Source organism: Fulmarus glacialis, unplaced genomic scaffold, assembly GCF_000690835.1.
Source record: "Fulmarus glacialis isolate BGI_N327 unplaced genomic scaffold, ASM69083v1 scaffold22694, whole genome shotgun sequence".
Lineage (NCBI taxonomy): Eukaryota > Metazoa > Chordata > Aves > Procellariiformes > Procellariidae > Fulmarus > Fulmarus glacialis.
The window spans coordinates 1,352-17,020 of record NW_009206386.1 but is presented as its reverse complement, the minus strand read 5'-3'; the positions used below and the strand labels follow the sequence as shown (position 1 = coordinate 17,020).

The 15,669-nt window shown below is 42.2% G+C and overlaps 1 protein-coding gene across 2 annotated transcripts; it reads left to right on the top strand.

Moving 5' to 3' along the window:
- The first annotated feature begins 306 nt into the window (after positions 1 to 306).
- On the top strand, positions 307 to 15,295 carry LOC104071563 (ras-related protein Rab-6A-like). 2 transcript variants are annotated; one of them, XM_009575735.1, is made up of 7 exons: positions 307 to 360; positions 2,040 to 2,093; positions 8,059 to 8,164; positions 8,945 to 9,056; positions 12,256 to 12,349; positions 14,142 to 14,208; positions 14,763 to 15,295. In XM_009575735.1, exons 1-7 carry the CDS (start codon positions 331 to 333, stop codon positions 14,825 to 14,827), a joined length of 528 nt encoding a protein of 175 aa, XP_009574030.1. In that variant the 5' UTR covers positions 307 to 330; the 3' UTR covers positions 14,828 to 15,295. The 2 variants fall into 2 exon arrangements, with proteins under 2 accessions (XP_009574030.1, XP_009574029.1); XM_009575734.1 differs by lacking the exons at positions 8,059 to 8,164; positions 12,256 to 12,349 and adding exons at positions 4,264 to 4,369; positions 11,681 to 11,774 and having other exon boundaries at positions 14,763 to 15,195.
- Positions 15,296 to 15,669: the final 374 nt, after the last annotated feature.

The following is a 15,669-nucleotide window of genomic DNA, read 5'->3' as shown; positions in this document are numbered from 1 at the left end:
ATATTTCTTGCTTAAAGCAAACAAATAATTCTTTGTCATATGGATCACAATGTACCTGATTTGAGGACCAAGTTTTCATCATGATTGATTTTTGACCTCCTGAGATTGATTTGGCTTAACATACTTCTGTCATTTTGTGAATTAATTTCTTAGCTGGTTATTTAGTAGGAGGGTGTAGCTGGGAAATATCCTTAGGTTGGCACCTTCATTCTGATGATCAGTGCTACCAGTGTGTCACTCCCAAAACAGTGGTTGTTTTTTTCCACTGCTGCTTGAAAGTAATTTTTCTCTTCTTTTGTAGTTGGGAAGACCTCTCTGATCACCAGGTTTATGTATGACAGTTTTGACAATACTTACCAGGTATGTGGTAGTCTTTTTTTTTAGTACATATATGTACAGGTAAATCTATTCCCCGCTATTAAAATGTATGCCTGTGAGAACTGTTAAGGGCAAGCACATTTCCCCAGGAGATGTCAGTTCAATATCATGTGTAAGGTTGTAATGTGCCTTGAAATGGAGATGAGACTTCATGATTAAGCCCAAGCATCTAGTATGATGTTAGGAATTACAGTGTACAAAAAAGAAGCAAGGTTTAGCTCCTGTCTGGATATGTGAGAAGCCTTGAGGAAAACAGAAATGTTGGTTTATGGGATTGGCTAACAGAGAAGACAGTGGTCAGGATGCCTGACGATGGATATGGAGGTCTCAGGAAACAGAGAGAAACACTAAGATATGAACGTACTTATGATAGTTCTTGGTCTCTAGCATCTGAATCCACAGTGTATAGATAGATCTGCAAGAAGTCAGCATGGTATATTCTCTCTCTCAATTTTTTTTTATTACTACTTTTTTTTTTTTTAACTAAAAAGCTATGGATAGAAAAAGCTGGGGAAATCTCGGCAGGAAAAGAGTAGGGTAGGGATGAAGAGGCTGCAGATGAAAAGCTGAAGCTGTGTAAGAAGCCTGAAGGTTTTCAGGAAGGGTTAGCTACATCAAAAGCACTTAGCGGCATTTCAAGGGAATAACAGATATCTTTGGGGAAGATGGTGTTCTTTTTTAATTCGGGCCAGAAAGAGTTACTTGTTTAGATTGGAGGAATTTTAAGCTGGAAAAGGAAGAGAAGATTGTTTTCCTGAGGACAAGTCATGCACTGGAACTGGATCCTCTTGTGTTTTCTGTGTTTCTTTTCCTGACTTTTGTAAGGTGCTCTTATGGATTTATCTGCTTATTGTAGTTGTTATAAACTGTGTCCTGGCTCCAGAAATAAGTACTACCTACAGAAATTGCCTGTTGTGGTCTCTTCTAATGTTAAATGGTTCACATTCTGATGGAGTCCTTCCAGAACACGTTATGTTGCCTTTTAAGACTGGAGATAATCTGTCTGAAATACTCAAATCTCTTACATCAGTAACCTGTCTCCTGTTTCCCGGGTTATGATGGGCTAGGACATCTGCTTGATTTAAGTGCCAGGGAGTGCATCTAACTTAGTAAATTACTTAAAATGTCTTTGTACTGGAATCGCTGTACAGCAATGGAAACCTGAATGGAAGGAGACTTACAGAAAGAACTGCCTGGGAAATTAAGCTTCTAAATGTCACTGGAAAGCAGGCACATTCTCAGTTGGAAAGTCCTGAATAAATATTGCTTTTTAGCTTTCAGCACAGTTGCCTGCAATTTGTATATGTAATTTGCTCTACCTTTTGGTTATTTCTAATAAGATAATTCTTACCAGACTGAATTGTGGTAGACCAGAAAGAGATGCCAGTTCAGATATGATCTGTGTTAAGATGCATGAATGTCTGAGGCTAAAATCCAGACTCAGAGGTTCTTGTGCAGCTGAGAAGTGTCGGAAGAATGACCTGAAATGAAGATGGTGCAGATATCCAGATTGCTTTGTTTTTATCAACTGTATTGAAAGCAAATGACTTGCAATGGCTTAATTACGATTTTGTGAACATTTTTGAGAGTTTGTATGGGAAGATCAGATTTGCAGATGCTGGAAGGCAAGTTGCAGTTACTAATGCTTTTCTTCTTTTCAGGCGACCATTGGAATTGATTTTCTGTCAAAAACAATGTATCTTGAAGATCGCACGGTAAGTGAGGCATCTGTGTGATAGCATGGCAACTGCGGTCATGGCAGCAGGAGTTGCTGTGCGTGCTGTCTCGCCTGGCTGTTCCTCCAATGGCTGCTGAAATCCCACCACAGCCTTCAGAGGGACAGCCTTTGTTAATCAAATCACTGACCCACTCTCCTGTTTCTCATACTGTTAATATCTGATAGCTCTAGAATGAAGTCAAAATCTTTCATGCAAAACTGGGGCAAGCTACCGTCCATATCCTGGGGAATGGGCTGTCTACTATATGTACCTTAGGCGTAGTTTGCTCCCCGAATTTGCAGCTCTGCCCCTGGGATTGTCAGTGTAAATGGGTCTGAGCAGACCCCAGGCAGTTCCAAGTCTTGAAGTCATTCATGATTACCAGTGGTGGCATAGTTCCTCCTCATAGAAAGGCTCCTTTTGTAACACAGTTCTGATGTACTGTTGATAAAGCCATTTTGGATTTAGCTTGCATGAGATTCCTTTTTGCATAAAGAGATGCCTCACATCCCTCTCCTGTCTTTCAGTATTTGTCCTTTCATTAGTTCATGTTTTGCTAGTACTTGCCTTTTTGCTAGTTGAGCTGAGAAGTATGAAACTGGCGGGGAGGAAGGGGCCGGTGGTGCAGTGGAAGTTCTTTGTGTTCCTTTGGGTCTGTCGGTTCTGAAGAAGTCTCAGCCCAGTGTGTGTGGTGAGTTTCCTGAGTGCTTCTCTGCCATCTTACCAGTGATTCAGTATTAGAAAAGACATTGCTTAATCTTTGTTTGGGAGAAACTACTTGGATAGCTTTCTTCAATGGGACTGGCAGTGGCAGAAGAAGAAAAAGGTCGTGGGATTTCTGCTTGACACCTGTGAAGGCAAGTTGGAATGCCTGTGGGCTGTTTTCAGCAGTGTAGTCTTGATTTCTTATGATTGTGTAGGTCAGGATGTCATTCACCTGCTGGCCTGCTATCCAGAAAATACTATTTTCTTTCCAATGTTGGATATACTGTTAGCTTTCCTGATTATGTAAGTGGTGCACAGAGCCCATAAAGCCTGTTTAAATAACAGAGAGGTGTTGAATGTAAATCAGAGGAGCGAGAAATACAAGCACACAAGCTAGGAAAATTCAGACACTGAAGTAATTTCTCAGATATGCTAATGCTGTATTTTGCAATAGGCTTTGACTGCTGTGCTTTAAATGAAGAACGATAAGCCTCTAACTGTGGCGTATGATTTGGCATATTTGAGATGTCCTTACACCAAATAATACATCCTGAAATTATACCTATGCCAGATCACTCAGCTCTAAATATGATCTGGGTAGCATGTGCTAGCCAGCAGAAGGGACAAATATATGTGGAGTTGGGTTCTTCAAAACCATCTCCTATAGCCTCCCACAGAGGGCAGCTGTAAGGATGCCATTTCCAGCGTGTTGCCAGTGCATTGGGAGCTGTGGCACTAAGTGAACTGGGGCCAAAAGAAGCCCCGTCCTCACTCCTGACTGTCAGGCTGCCAGTTCCATGTTAGAGCTACAACCTCATTCTTGAAAGACCAAGTAGTATTTCCTTTACTGTGTCTCAATATCTTCCCAGACTTGTTGGATTTAAGCCCAAGATAAGCCAGTCTAGAGAGTGTTTGCTATCCTGGCTTGTACCCCACTACTGTGTTTCAGTACTTGACGCCAGGCTTTCCAGTGGATTTATCCGTAGCGGGGTGATGATGTTCTGGTGATGATGTCCTTACGGTTAGGAGTGGCTGCATCTAGCTAGCTGTAGGCTACAGTCTGCTTGTGTGGCCATTATAGCCAGAGTCCTGACATGGCAGGATGCAGCGAGGTATATATGCTTATTTCCCTCATTAGCAGATGTGTGAGAAGGTATTTTAGGGATCTCTTGGTTTTATGATTAAATGGAAGAACATGTTCAAGTGTGAGAGTTATTAATGGGTCTGTGGAGGGAGGGAGGGAGGTCTCTCAGACATGCTAGGCTGAGGTTACTGTGAGAATGCGGTTAGAAGTATTGTTGGCTCTTTTCACATTTCTGTTCCATTTTAACTTTCCTTTTGTTGCATTATTTTTGCCTTGCATTTTTTTTCTTTTTATCTTTATTTCACTTGAGCTTTGGTTTTGTTTTCCATTTTCCTGCTCTTCCCCTTCCCTTTTCCCCTACACTTTTCCATTTCCCAGATCAGGCTGCAGCTGTGGGATACAGCCGGCCAGGAGAGGTTCCGCAGCCTCATTCCCAGCTACATCCGTGACTCTGCTGTGGCTGTCATTGTCTTTGACGTTACAAGTAGGTATTGAGCCAGAGTGTCTGCAGGGACATTGCTTTTAACATGTACCTTTTATGCATTGGAAGTGGTGTTAACTGAAAGGAGCTAAGACAGGCCGTCGGCCCCAGGACTGTAGGTATTTCATGAGCTGAGATGAAGTAGCAGAGCATCTTTCCCCACAACCAATGGTAATTCCATCCCATAATACAGAAACTAGAGAACTGGAAAAGTCTGCTCAAAGCTCAAACTATAGAAGTGATACACAGAGGATTGGCAGGTAGGTGAATAGGGATTGTGACTTCTTGTGTGTCTGCTGATTGGAATGAAGGGTGATTGGTAGCCTTTGGAAAGCTTTTTACTCTTTCTGGTTTTGGGGGATTTTGTTAAGCCTCAGAATGAATTTTTTTTTTTTTTCCTTTCTGGATAACTAGAGAAGTAATACAAGTAATGACTTCAGATGCCAAAGCAAAGGAATACTGTCAGAGTAGGTAAAACAGTACAACGCTCATTTAAATAAAAGCTATGAAGCGACTTACGAGGATTCAAGACTCCCATTTCATTGAAGAGAGCTGGCAATTCGTATGAGTAACCAGAGAGCTTTTGAAAGAGGAGAGATGTAACAACCGTAATGTCTAAAGAATAAACAAGCTTAGAGGGAAATTCTCTGTAACTCTTGGCATGAATGTCTTAGTATAGGATATGAAGATATGAATACAATTATTTCATTATAACTCCTTGTTACTGATTCCACTTGATCTGGCTTTTTCGGTTAAGCTACAGTATCAGCATAAATATCTAGACAGGATATATAGCAGTGAGCCAACACCATGTGGACAAAGTCTAAGTAAAGAATGTAGCGCAAATGAAAAGCCTCTGGCCCACCTTTATTCTGTCACAAACTCTAGATTATAGTGAGGCTTTATGGACCAGGGGTTTGTTTCGCTTCGGTTAACAGAAGTGCTTAACAAATAGTAAACTTCTGTTATGATTTATCTTACATATTGAGGGCAGATAATTACATGGTCTTTCTCCCAGTTCTGTAGCTTAAGTAGTTGGCTCTTGGAGGATTTCTGGTTTGCTGCAAACTAATGTAGAACTGAAGTGATCTGTTTGGGGTTTGAGGAGTGCCGAGGTGTGCACATGATGACTCTATGCTGGGAACACATTGAGGTGAGACAGCGTGGCAGGTTGCGTAGGTTGGCATCTTTTCTCCCCACTGATGTGACAGGTACAGGATGCTGTTTATCCAAGCAGGTGGAAAAATCTTACCACAGTCTAGGCTGTTCTTAACAGCTTCCAGACGTGTCAAAAGTAATTAAGTGATAGCTGATCTCATCATGCCTTGGTAATGGTCTGATCTTTTCAGATAATTTCATTTTTTCTTGTTACTGCTCTTTGTTCTGTACTTAGTGACTGAGAGGCTTTTAGTTTTCTTGTGTTATTGAAGGAACATGCTCATATACTTCTGAGGGCATGATGATGGTGAGGACTAGTGGGATTAGGAAAACAGTTTCCTTTACTACTCTTAAGAGCTATATATTTGCAGTGTCTTTAGTGGTAACTGTGTTTGGGAAACTCAGATTGTCTCCTGTAAGTTAATGCTGGTCATGGTAGTGTAAAATAGGGACAGTCCCATAGGATATACTTACATGCCAGCCAAGATACTCTTAACTAGTAGAGAGAAACTGCTAGCTAGCATGTGGTGAGCTGAGAAGAAAAAGAGAAATTGCTTAGTTATTGTTAATCTACAGGGCATCTTGAAATGCAAGTGGCCTGTGGAGAGATCCATGGTGAAAGTCCATACTGCAACTTGGGCCCCTTTCTGAACAAGTTACCTTGTTTCTAAGAGAGGCTGCGTTAAGTCTTGGTTGAGGACCTTTGATCTTTCCAGACTGGTAGGGTTATTAGCACGCTGTCATGTTTGAGCGGGTTATTTATATTTTCTCTTCCCCTCCAGAATGGGTGCACACAAACTTTGACTTCTAGAAACAAGAAGTCACAGAAATACTGTAGCTAACTTTCTCAGGTCACTTCAGGGGTGCCTGCACGGTACCTGCATACTAGCTGAAGGCCTTCCCTCAGATAGTGTTACCCTTCACTACAATGAGATTACTGGGGCCAGTTCTTCCCCAGTTCTGTGGTCCTTCCTCTAGTTGTCTTTTTGACTGTGAGTTTGAAGGTTGGAGTGTTCAAATCACCACCTTGGTAAACTTTCTGGGTGAATAGTCTGGTGTAGCAGCAATGTGTTGGGGACTATGTGGAAGCTTGTTGTGAAAGTCTAGAAGCAAGAGCCAGAAGCTGTCATTATCAATCTGATCTTCCAGCACTGGTGTAATATTGTCCAAGTGCTTGGAGTTTGTCACCCTGAGTTTCCTGGGGTAGTGAAGAGCCCTGACTTTTGCTACTGTAATCAAGGCTGCCTTCAAAATGAAGCATGAGCTAATTGCTTTAACTATAAGCCCTAATCTTCCTTAAGCCCAGGGCATCAGATCTACATACCCTGATATAGATACGATGTTGTTTTCAATCTGCTTGTAGCAAGGCACTTTGCAGACGTGTGCTTTGTCCAGCTTCTATTTCTCTTCTGAACAAGCCAATTCTTGGTCCTTCTGAAACTGCTTTCTCCCTTGTAGCCAGTCTCCTGCAAGCTGCCTTATTAACCGCTGTTCTGTGCATAAACAGCTGCTCTCCCTCATTGCTGAACAAGTGGCTTTGTGAGCACATCTAACCAATTCATGTAATTAAGCTGGGAACCAGTATCTGCCCTCCTACGAAGCTCGTGCCCGTTGGGAATGCCAATAGCGATCTTGTTTTCTGGCAGTGTAGTGCTATTTGTACAGCTAGCTGTGTGGGGTAATGACTTGGAAGGAAATGGTGTCACTCCCTGTTGTGAAAAGCTTTTGTTTAGCATTCACTGTAGTAGTTGGGCATGTTTTGACCATTGCTGTTTCAAATAGGCAGGTCCCAGACCTTAGAGCTGTCATATATAATAGGTCAATTTGTGTTTGGGCATAGTTCTGGAGATCAAACTGTACCTCATAGCATTTGTGTTTGTTTCTGACTCCTGTGCTTATCTGAAAGGGAGAACCTGATGCCCTCTGTGTCACGTAAAGCCTACAGTGTGTAACATTTGCTTTTGTTTCTGCTGGTACTTAAGTTATTGATTGCCTTAATCTTGCATGAAAATCCCCATTGCCATCTTCTGGATGCTTGATGCTGGAGAATGGATGCTGTCTTACTATGTGGTGTCTGGCCTGAGGGAATTGCATGTCTGTCGTGGGAATTGCCCAAAAAGCTTTGCTCTGAGATGCTCTAGGCTAGGAGTCCTGTGACGACCCCGTATGTAATCCTGGGTAGACCAGGAAGACCAGCTCTGTATTACTTGTTGGCTACCGCTATCAGCAATGACTGGAGGTAGTAGCCATAGGCTAGAGCTCTTTGGGATGTGGTGACTGGGGCAATAGCAGAATCTCTAGGCAAGCAAAGGAGGTAATTAAAGCACATTATCTATAAACAGAGTCAGAAAAGCCAATTTTTGTGCAGTTTGGATATTTGGGGCAAGATTACAAGGTCAACCTCAGCTTCTCAGACTGAGCTGCATACAGTTGATTCTAGAAATGGCCTTTTCTCTAAAGGACAGTTTCCTCCTTTCTTTTCTTTCTCGCTGTCTCTCTCTTTCTCTCTGCTCTCCCTGGCCTGGTACCAGCAGGTTCGGCTGCAGCTTTGGGACACAGCAGGCCAGGAGCGGTTCCGCAGTCTCATTCCCAGCTACATCCGCGACTCCACTATTGCTGTGGTAGTCTATGACATTACAAGTGAGTGATGCTTTGGTGTCTCATTATTTGAAATACTACATATAAGCAGAACTAATATATTACAACCAGAAGTTCTGCAAAAAGATGATTAACATTAGAAACAGTTTTTCCCCCCACCCTGTTTTTCTGTCTGAGTGGAAAACAAATTTATGGATCCTTTTTATGTTGTGTGGGGAGATTTGGAGAAGCACCTGAGTACAAGCATAGCATTCTTCCTTGTCGTGGTTTAACCTGGCAGGCAGCCAAATACCACGCAGCCGCTCACTCACTCCCCCCCGCAGTGGGACGGGGAGAGAATTGGAAGGGTAAGAGAGAGGAAACTCGTGCGTTGAGATAAAGACAGTTTAATAAAACAGAAAAGGGAGAATAATAATGATAATGATAAAATATACAAAATAAGTGATGCACAATGCAATTGCTCACCACCCGCGCTGACCGATAACCAGGTAGCGATCGGTACTTCCTGGATCACGCCTACCATTCATATACTGAGCATGACGTCACATGGTATGGAATACCCCATTAGCCAGCTGAGCTGGCTGTCCTGATTATGTTCCCTCCCATCTTGTGTACCTAGCTCAGTCAGTAGGCATGGGAGCTGTCCTTGGACTAGGAGGTCCTTTAGCAACAACTGAAAACATCAGTGTGTTATCAACATTCTCCTCATACTAAACCCAAAACACAGCACTAAGAAGAAATTTAACCCTATCCCAGCCGAAACCAGGACATTCCTGAAAAGACGTTTTATCCTCAGCACTCCCATTTGATTCTTCCCTACAGACTTGAATTCTTTCCAGCAAACCTCCAAGTGGATTGATGATGTTCGGACAGAGAGAGGAAGCGACGTCATCATCATGTTGGTGGGGAACAAAACTGACCTGGCAGACAAGAGGTAATGGAGGGGAGCTGGCAGCCTTGCTGCCCTGACCAGTAAAAGCAAGGAACTGGTTGACTAGTCTGTCTTCAAAACAGTTGTTGATTTTTTGAAAGAAGCATAAGTAGCTTGTCATGAAATTCAGATTTCTGGTTTCAGATTATGCAAAGTTACTCCATTTTGCTGTTCTACAAATAGTTTTGCTTAAAACAAATCCACCTAAAAGATTCCTTTTACTTAAATTAAGTATCTCTCTACCATGTTTCTCAGTAGTGTATTTTGTCTGATTTTTCTTTTCGTGAGATAAAGCCAAAAAGATGTCTTGCAAAAGCAAGGAAATCTGCCTTTTTTCAGTAATCCTATTTACATGACTCTTTCTGTGTGTGCCAACTGTAAGTTCATAGTAAAGTTTCTTCTTGCTACAAGATGCAGCATGAGATTTTACAGTATAAATCTAAAAGGTTTCCCTCTGAGCATAAATCTCATGTCATACGTAACGCAAACTGTGATGTTGCAGATGTGTGAGAGAAAACTAGATTAGCAAAAGCAGACTTCCCCAAGAGACGTAAAAAGTTAATTAGACTGTTAAAATCACACGGACTTAATGTTTCGGGACAAGTCATAAAGCAGTTTGCTTTTAAAACTCTTAACCTTACAATGCCACTTCAACCAACATAACCAATGTAATAGCTTCTTAGAAGACCACAGGCTTTCGCTTGTGCACTATTTCAAATTCTTTTCTTGATTGTTGATTTAGCAAAAATTTTGTTTAACGTTTTCAGAGATTTTCATTCTTTGTGAAGACATCAGAAACAGTATAAATAAGGAAGGATTTTTATTGTAATCATTAGTGTCAGTAGTAGTTGGCAAAGGGAAGATGGAGTAAGCCATGCAGTTCTTTACAGTCCCAATACTTTAAATTGAACCATCTTCACATACACCAGGTGCTTTAAAATGTGTGCTTCATATGTCATAGGACATATGAAGTATTGAAATGGTGGGGAATTTTTATCTGATGTAAAAGAAAGCATCTCAAAAAGGCAGAACTGAGAAACACCTGGATCTCACAACAAAATGAGGTCTTGTGAAATCAAAACCTTATCCTTTGGCTATTCACAAGACACTTCTGATCAAAAGATAACAGCTTGAAAAGCCTTACAGGTGGAACATAAATGTTTTCTCAGAAAAATCTGAACATCTGAACTGCCTGTTTACTCTCTTTCTTGGGGTGATGGGCCTAACAGGGATCTGACTGTTTCATTGTTGGATGCTATCACATTTTAAATTCTAAACCTTGCTTTAGTCACTCCTGCAGTGTATATATTGCTTCAGAATGTATTGTGATGTGTTTTTTTCCCTTGTGGTTTGTTGGTGTCCAAATGCTCGTATGAGACAATGGCTAATATCCATGGCTGCACAATATGATGTCAGGAGATGCTTTTTGCCCTTTGTCCCTGTACAAGTCATGCTGTTAGTTTTTAGTTTGCCATGCCTAGCAGGAAGAGCATAGATAGTTCTAATACCGGCAAGTGGGAGTCAGTGGGGAAGAGGATGAAGCTAGGCTCCAAGTGGGCGCTTGGGTTCTGGGCCAAAGCTGTGGGCTTTGTACTGATGGTTCTTACAGAAATGTGTTCTGTGTCCTCCACACAGACCACCTGAGTCTTGACAACTGTTTGGCTTTTCCCACTTCCACTGGGGGCCGTTCTAAGTGTCCTGTGCTTTGCACTTTGGAAATATTGATAAAACTTGGTGCTCAGAGCTTCAGAAATGTGATAAAAATGTGTATAGCTGATTTGGATTAAGAATTCCGGGTAGCAAGACCTCAGATCAGTCTGGTCTCTGAAATCAGCTTACAAAAGCAACTGGGCAAAATCCGAGATGTTCTACTTGAGCCAGCTCTGGATGTTGACCACTTAGCACCTCTTATGCCCTTCTGGGAGCTAGAAATAACCACAGCTCCCTAACTGATTGATCTGGCATTTAGATTTGAGGCTTTCGAATTTCTACCAAAATGCAATTTCATGTGGAACTGGAAAACCCAATGGGATAATTTCTGCCTTGGATTATTTCCTGGTAGTACGTAAGTGAAGTAGAGTGTGTGTGCAGGACAGCTGGCCCAGCATTGCCATAAGAATTAAAAATACCAGAAAATTGTTTGAAACATAGCTATAGTTGAAGTTCATATGGCACTAAAAATTCTTATTTTAGAAGTTTAATATAAGTGACAGTAGTCCTGGTCTAGGCTAGAGTTTGGAATTACGGTGTATATCCAGGTATCAGTAAAAGAAGCTGCCTTGCCTTTCTTTTAAAAAGGAAGTTAGATTTGTGTTAGGCTGAAATAGTGGCTGAGCAAAGCCACAGTATCAGTCTGGGCTTGGTCACATTTTTCAAGATGGAATACAGTGTATTGGAAGCCATTCTTCCTATGGTAAAAATCAAGTGATGGTGCAAGTTAAGTTCTGAGGCCAAAAAGCTGAACTAAAAATAGCACTGTTCTTATTTGGTGCAGCCTGTTAAGTTTTTCTTTCCTGTTAATATTGCTTCAGTTGGTGGTTTTTTTCTGCAGTTTTCTTTTTATTATTTTTGGACTATTTTTCTTTGTTTTGGTTTTTCTTGTCTGTGATTTGTTCTCGTTGCTGTAGACAGGTTTCTATAGAGGAGGGTGAGAGAAAAGCCCAGGAACTGAATATTATGTATATTGAAACCAGTGCTAAAGCAGGATATAATGTGAAACAGGTATGTACAGGGTATTGATCAGAGATGCATTTGCAGGTGCTTGCCTGCAAGCAGCAGCCTAGCACTTGCTGTTGCACTGTACTTGCTGCTGGAGCCTTTCTGAAATCTTTCTGTAACCTCACGGTGTTCCCTTCTGTTGACTTCTGGGAAACTGCTCCTTGTATCAGGTGCAGCGTATGGGGATTCTTCCTTCCCTTGAGGATGCTGTGAGTGAGGCTCAAATGTACTGCACACACTTCATCCTGTGCTGATCATCCGTTATTAATAGTCATAAGTCCAGGCGTTCCCTGGGTAACTTACCTGAGGTGGTTTCATTCTTAGCTGGAGGACCTGGGTGTCTTAAAGGCTGGGAGGTCCTGAGGTCTTGTAAGGGGTGGTGGCGCAGCCCTCCATTGAAGAGCTTCTCAGTCACGGACATCTCTAACTCTTCCTGTCTGTTCTTCCTTTCTGTCTCTCTGCTTCTGTTTGCATCTTTGTCCAGGCAAATCACTACAGAAGAAGGTGAACAGAGAGCCAAAGAGCTGAATGTGATGTTTATTGAGACCAGTGCGAAGACTGGGTACAATGTGAAACAGGTAGATCAATGTTCTGTTCTAAAGACAGGAAATCTGTACTTTACTGCTCTGTATGTGAGAGGATTAAGCTTCTGCTTAGGGTTCATGTTCCATCAGATACTTGCTTGTATTGTTTATTGTCAACCACTGAAATGCTTCTTGCCCCATGATCATTGCTGCTGCTTTATCTAGTGGAAGCTCGAGTCAATGATTCGCTGTTAAAGCTAAGCAAACTTACCTGGAAAGAAAGGAGAGTCTAAAAGCAGAATGTGCTGAGGGATAGGAATGCTGCTATTTTGTGCAGCCAGTCAAACATAATTTTGTACATTCCCTTTGCTTTTGTTAACAGTTAACACACTGTTTTCTAAAATCAGTGTTGACATTGGTCAGGATAATTGCATATGCTGATGCACTAGAGTAGAAGTTCCTGCTTCTGTTTGCAAGCCGCAGAGGAAGATTTTAGAATAGTTGAGGTTGGAAAAGATCTCTGGAGATCATCTAGTCCAACCCTCACGCTCAGAGCAGACTGCCCAGAACTGACTCCAGTTGGGTTTTGAATATCTCAAAGCATGGAGACTCCATCTCTCCCAGCCACCTGTCACAGTGTTTGACTATCTGTACTGTAAAAAAACTTCAAACTTTTTTCTTACGTTTAAACAGAATGTCTTATATTTCAGTTTGTGCCCTTGCCTCTTGCTATAAGCTTGTGATCCCGCTCTCCACTAGTTCAGGAATCGTTCTGAAGCGTGACAGAACTTGGGGAGTAAGGCAGCCGTAAGGTCCAGGGACCTGCAGGGAACACAAGTACTACTGGTGTCAGCTGGGAAATGTACTTAACAGTTTGCTGCACACCATCTGGTTAGGAGAACCTCACAATTGGAGTAGGAGACTTTGGTTTTGTTTTTCTTTTGGCTATTCTAGAGTGAATCCACTTTAATCTTTGGTTCTAACTTACTGTTGCTTTATTTGCCTAGTGGGTGTTTGCAGTGAGAACTTCTGTGACTAAAAGGATGCTAACCTCAGTGGCTTGATTTTCCAAGTAACACAATTTGGAGGGGTGGATGAGAAGCCCCTGCCGAGCTACTGTGAGAAAAATCATCATTAGCTGGTGATTCCCCTAGTTCTTTATGCAGCACTTTTCACCAGACTGCCTAGCAGTGTCTGATTGTGTTAGCTGCTGCATTAATGTCAGCAGGAGGAGCTCTAAGCATTGACTTGAAAAATTATGCAAAACCATTTTCTGTTTTTTATGGGGATATGATAGTCCTTCCCAGCTCTAGCTGCATCCTTAAATGCAGCTCACTTGAGCCAGCTGTTCCGCTCACAAATAGCTGTTTTGCAGCAGAACTGAACTGAAAGGATGGGCTGTAAAACCCTTTATTCCATAAACTTCTTAAACCTTCGGGCTCTTGCGAGGTTGCTTATCAGAAATCCTGAGTTGTGCACTGTAACATTGCTGCGTGCAGAAACAGTTGAGGCTGGAAATGGTAGATGACATGCTTACTGAGTGCAGGAGGGAATTATTCTATGCGTCCCTAGAAGAACTGCTACTAATGAATTCCATGTTGTGTTCAAGCAGAAACAAGTAAAATAAAACTGTCTGTTTTGTAGGTATTGAATAACTTCTTTAATAAAACCCGTTAAATTTCTTAGGTAAAATTCTTGTGGCATTTGTTGATCATTGCTTTACTTGCTTAAGTACCCACATAACAAGTTTGTACAATTCGGACTCTAAGATCTGCTATAAAGCAATGTTTTTTAACATGCATTTTTTTCTGATAAGCCTTCAGCTTTACCTATTGCTACTTTTCAGCTTTTCCGTCGTGTGGCTGCTGCCTTACCTGGGATGGACAGCACACCAGAGAAGAGCAAAGAAGACAGTATCCTTGCTTTTCTCATCAGTAACTTTCCTGTTCTCGTAGAATCTGGCAATTATCTTTTGCTAGGTTGGGCTTACTGATTTTTTGGCACATTGTGGGGATGGGCCTTACTGGGCTTTTGCAGGGACATGGCTGGAACAGCCAGTATAGTGTGGTGCTTATCTATGGGCATAAATTGAGGACCCTGCTTGTGGTCTATATATAAATGTACCCAACTACTTATAACGGCAAGCACAAGTTTTGCTTTCTCCACTTAAGCTTAGGATAAAATCTGCATAGTTTTAAAATACCATAATATTTTCCTGTTTTTGCACAGGGCTGTCTTGTGTGCAGACCTGTCCAATTGGGCTCTATCCTCTAAGTGATCTTGACATACCCAGTCCATTGGTTTTGCAATTAATCCTGTTCAGGCAGGATATGTTCTGCTCTGTTAAAATATATGCCCTTATCAAGAAGGGACAACTAACAACCTTTTCAGATACTGATCCCTCTCTGTGTTCTCTCCTCCTTGTTTTTCCTTGAGCTGGCTGATTTCCTTAACTTGTCTCCTGCAGTGATTGACATCAAACTAGAGAAACCTCCTGAGCAGCCAGTAACGGAGAGCGGGTGCTCCTGCTAACAGGCCCGTTCTGTAGCAGCACATTCCCCAACCGGCCAGTCTCACTGAAGAACATCACCGCTCATTGGCTAGGCAACCCTACTTTGTGGGCTGAAAAACCAATCTACTAAGCGACCGAACTCCCTGTTTACTGGTGGGGAGCAGCCCCGGCCGCCCCTCTTACTGCATGGTATGAGCCCTGAGTGCAGAATGAGTGTCCTGTCTTTCTTTTTTTTTTTTTTTTTTTATGTTGTTGCACTTTGGCACTCTGGTGCCCTTTACACTCTCTCTCTCTCTCTTCCTCCTCTTCTCCCCTTCTTCCCCCACCTTGAGCCTGTCTGCTCAGATGTATCTTGTGAATGCAATGGAAAAGCCACCAAGTTAGGGAAGACAAAAATAAAGCTTGAGGGTGGGCTTTCCACCTTCCTTACTGCCTTGCATCTTAACTAGTTCCCTGTCCACTCCAGCCCTGTCTTTGTCCTGCATCCCCACTTCCTCTGTTGAAAGGCTGCTCCTTTTAAACCAGTCAGTTTGACTTGGCCTCGCCTTTTTGGACAATACAGGTTATCTGTTTCTGGGCTTTTGCTTCCTGCAGGGCACACACAATATTAGCTCCTCGGTTTCTCCTTTCTGTGGATGATCTTGGCTAACTCTTGCTCACGACTTCTGAGTTTTGCCCTACACTCAGCCCCTCGTCTTACACACAGCACTGGAAACCCCCAAACTCTGATAGCTTTGGCCTTGTTGCTCCCGTTTGTGTAGCAGAGACATCCCACAGACTGCTCTCCTCAGTTGGAATATCTTCCCTTCCAGAGGACGTTGGTGCTTGGTGAGTGTTGGCTGTCAGATGTGGGGAAGCAAGA

Excerpts from the sequence above, each read along its gene's own strand:
- LOC104071563 (XM_009575735.1), top strand. The coding sequence starts at position 331 with ATGTATGACAGTTTTGACAATACTTACCAG. Across the intron at positions 2,094-8,058 it reads TGTATCTTGAAGATCGCACG|GTTCGGCTGCAGCTTTGGGA; the intron begins GTAAGTGAGGCA and ends TGGTACCAGCAG. Across the intron at positions 14,209-14,762 it reads AGAGAAGAGCAAAGAAGACA|TGATTGACATCAAACTAGAG; the intron begins GTATCCTTGCTT and ends TGTCTCCTGCAG.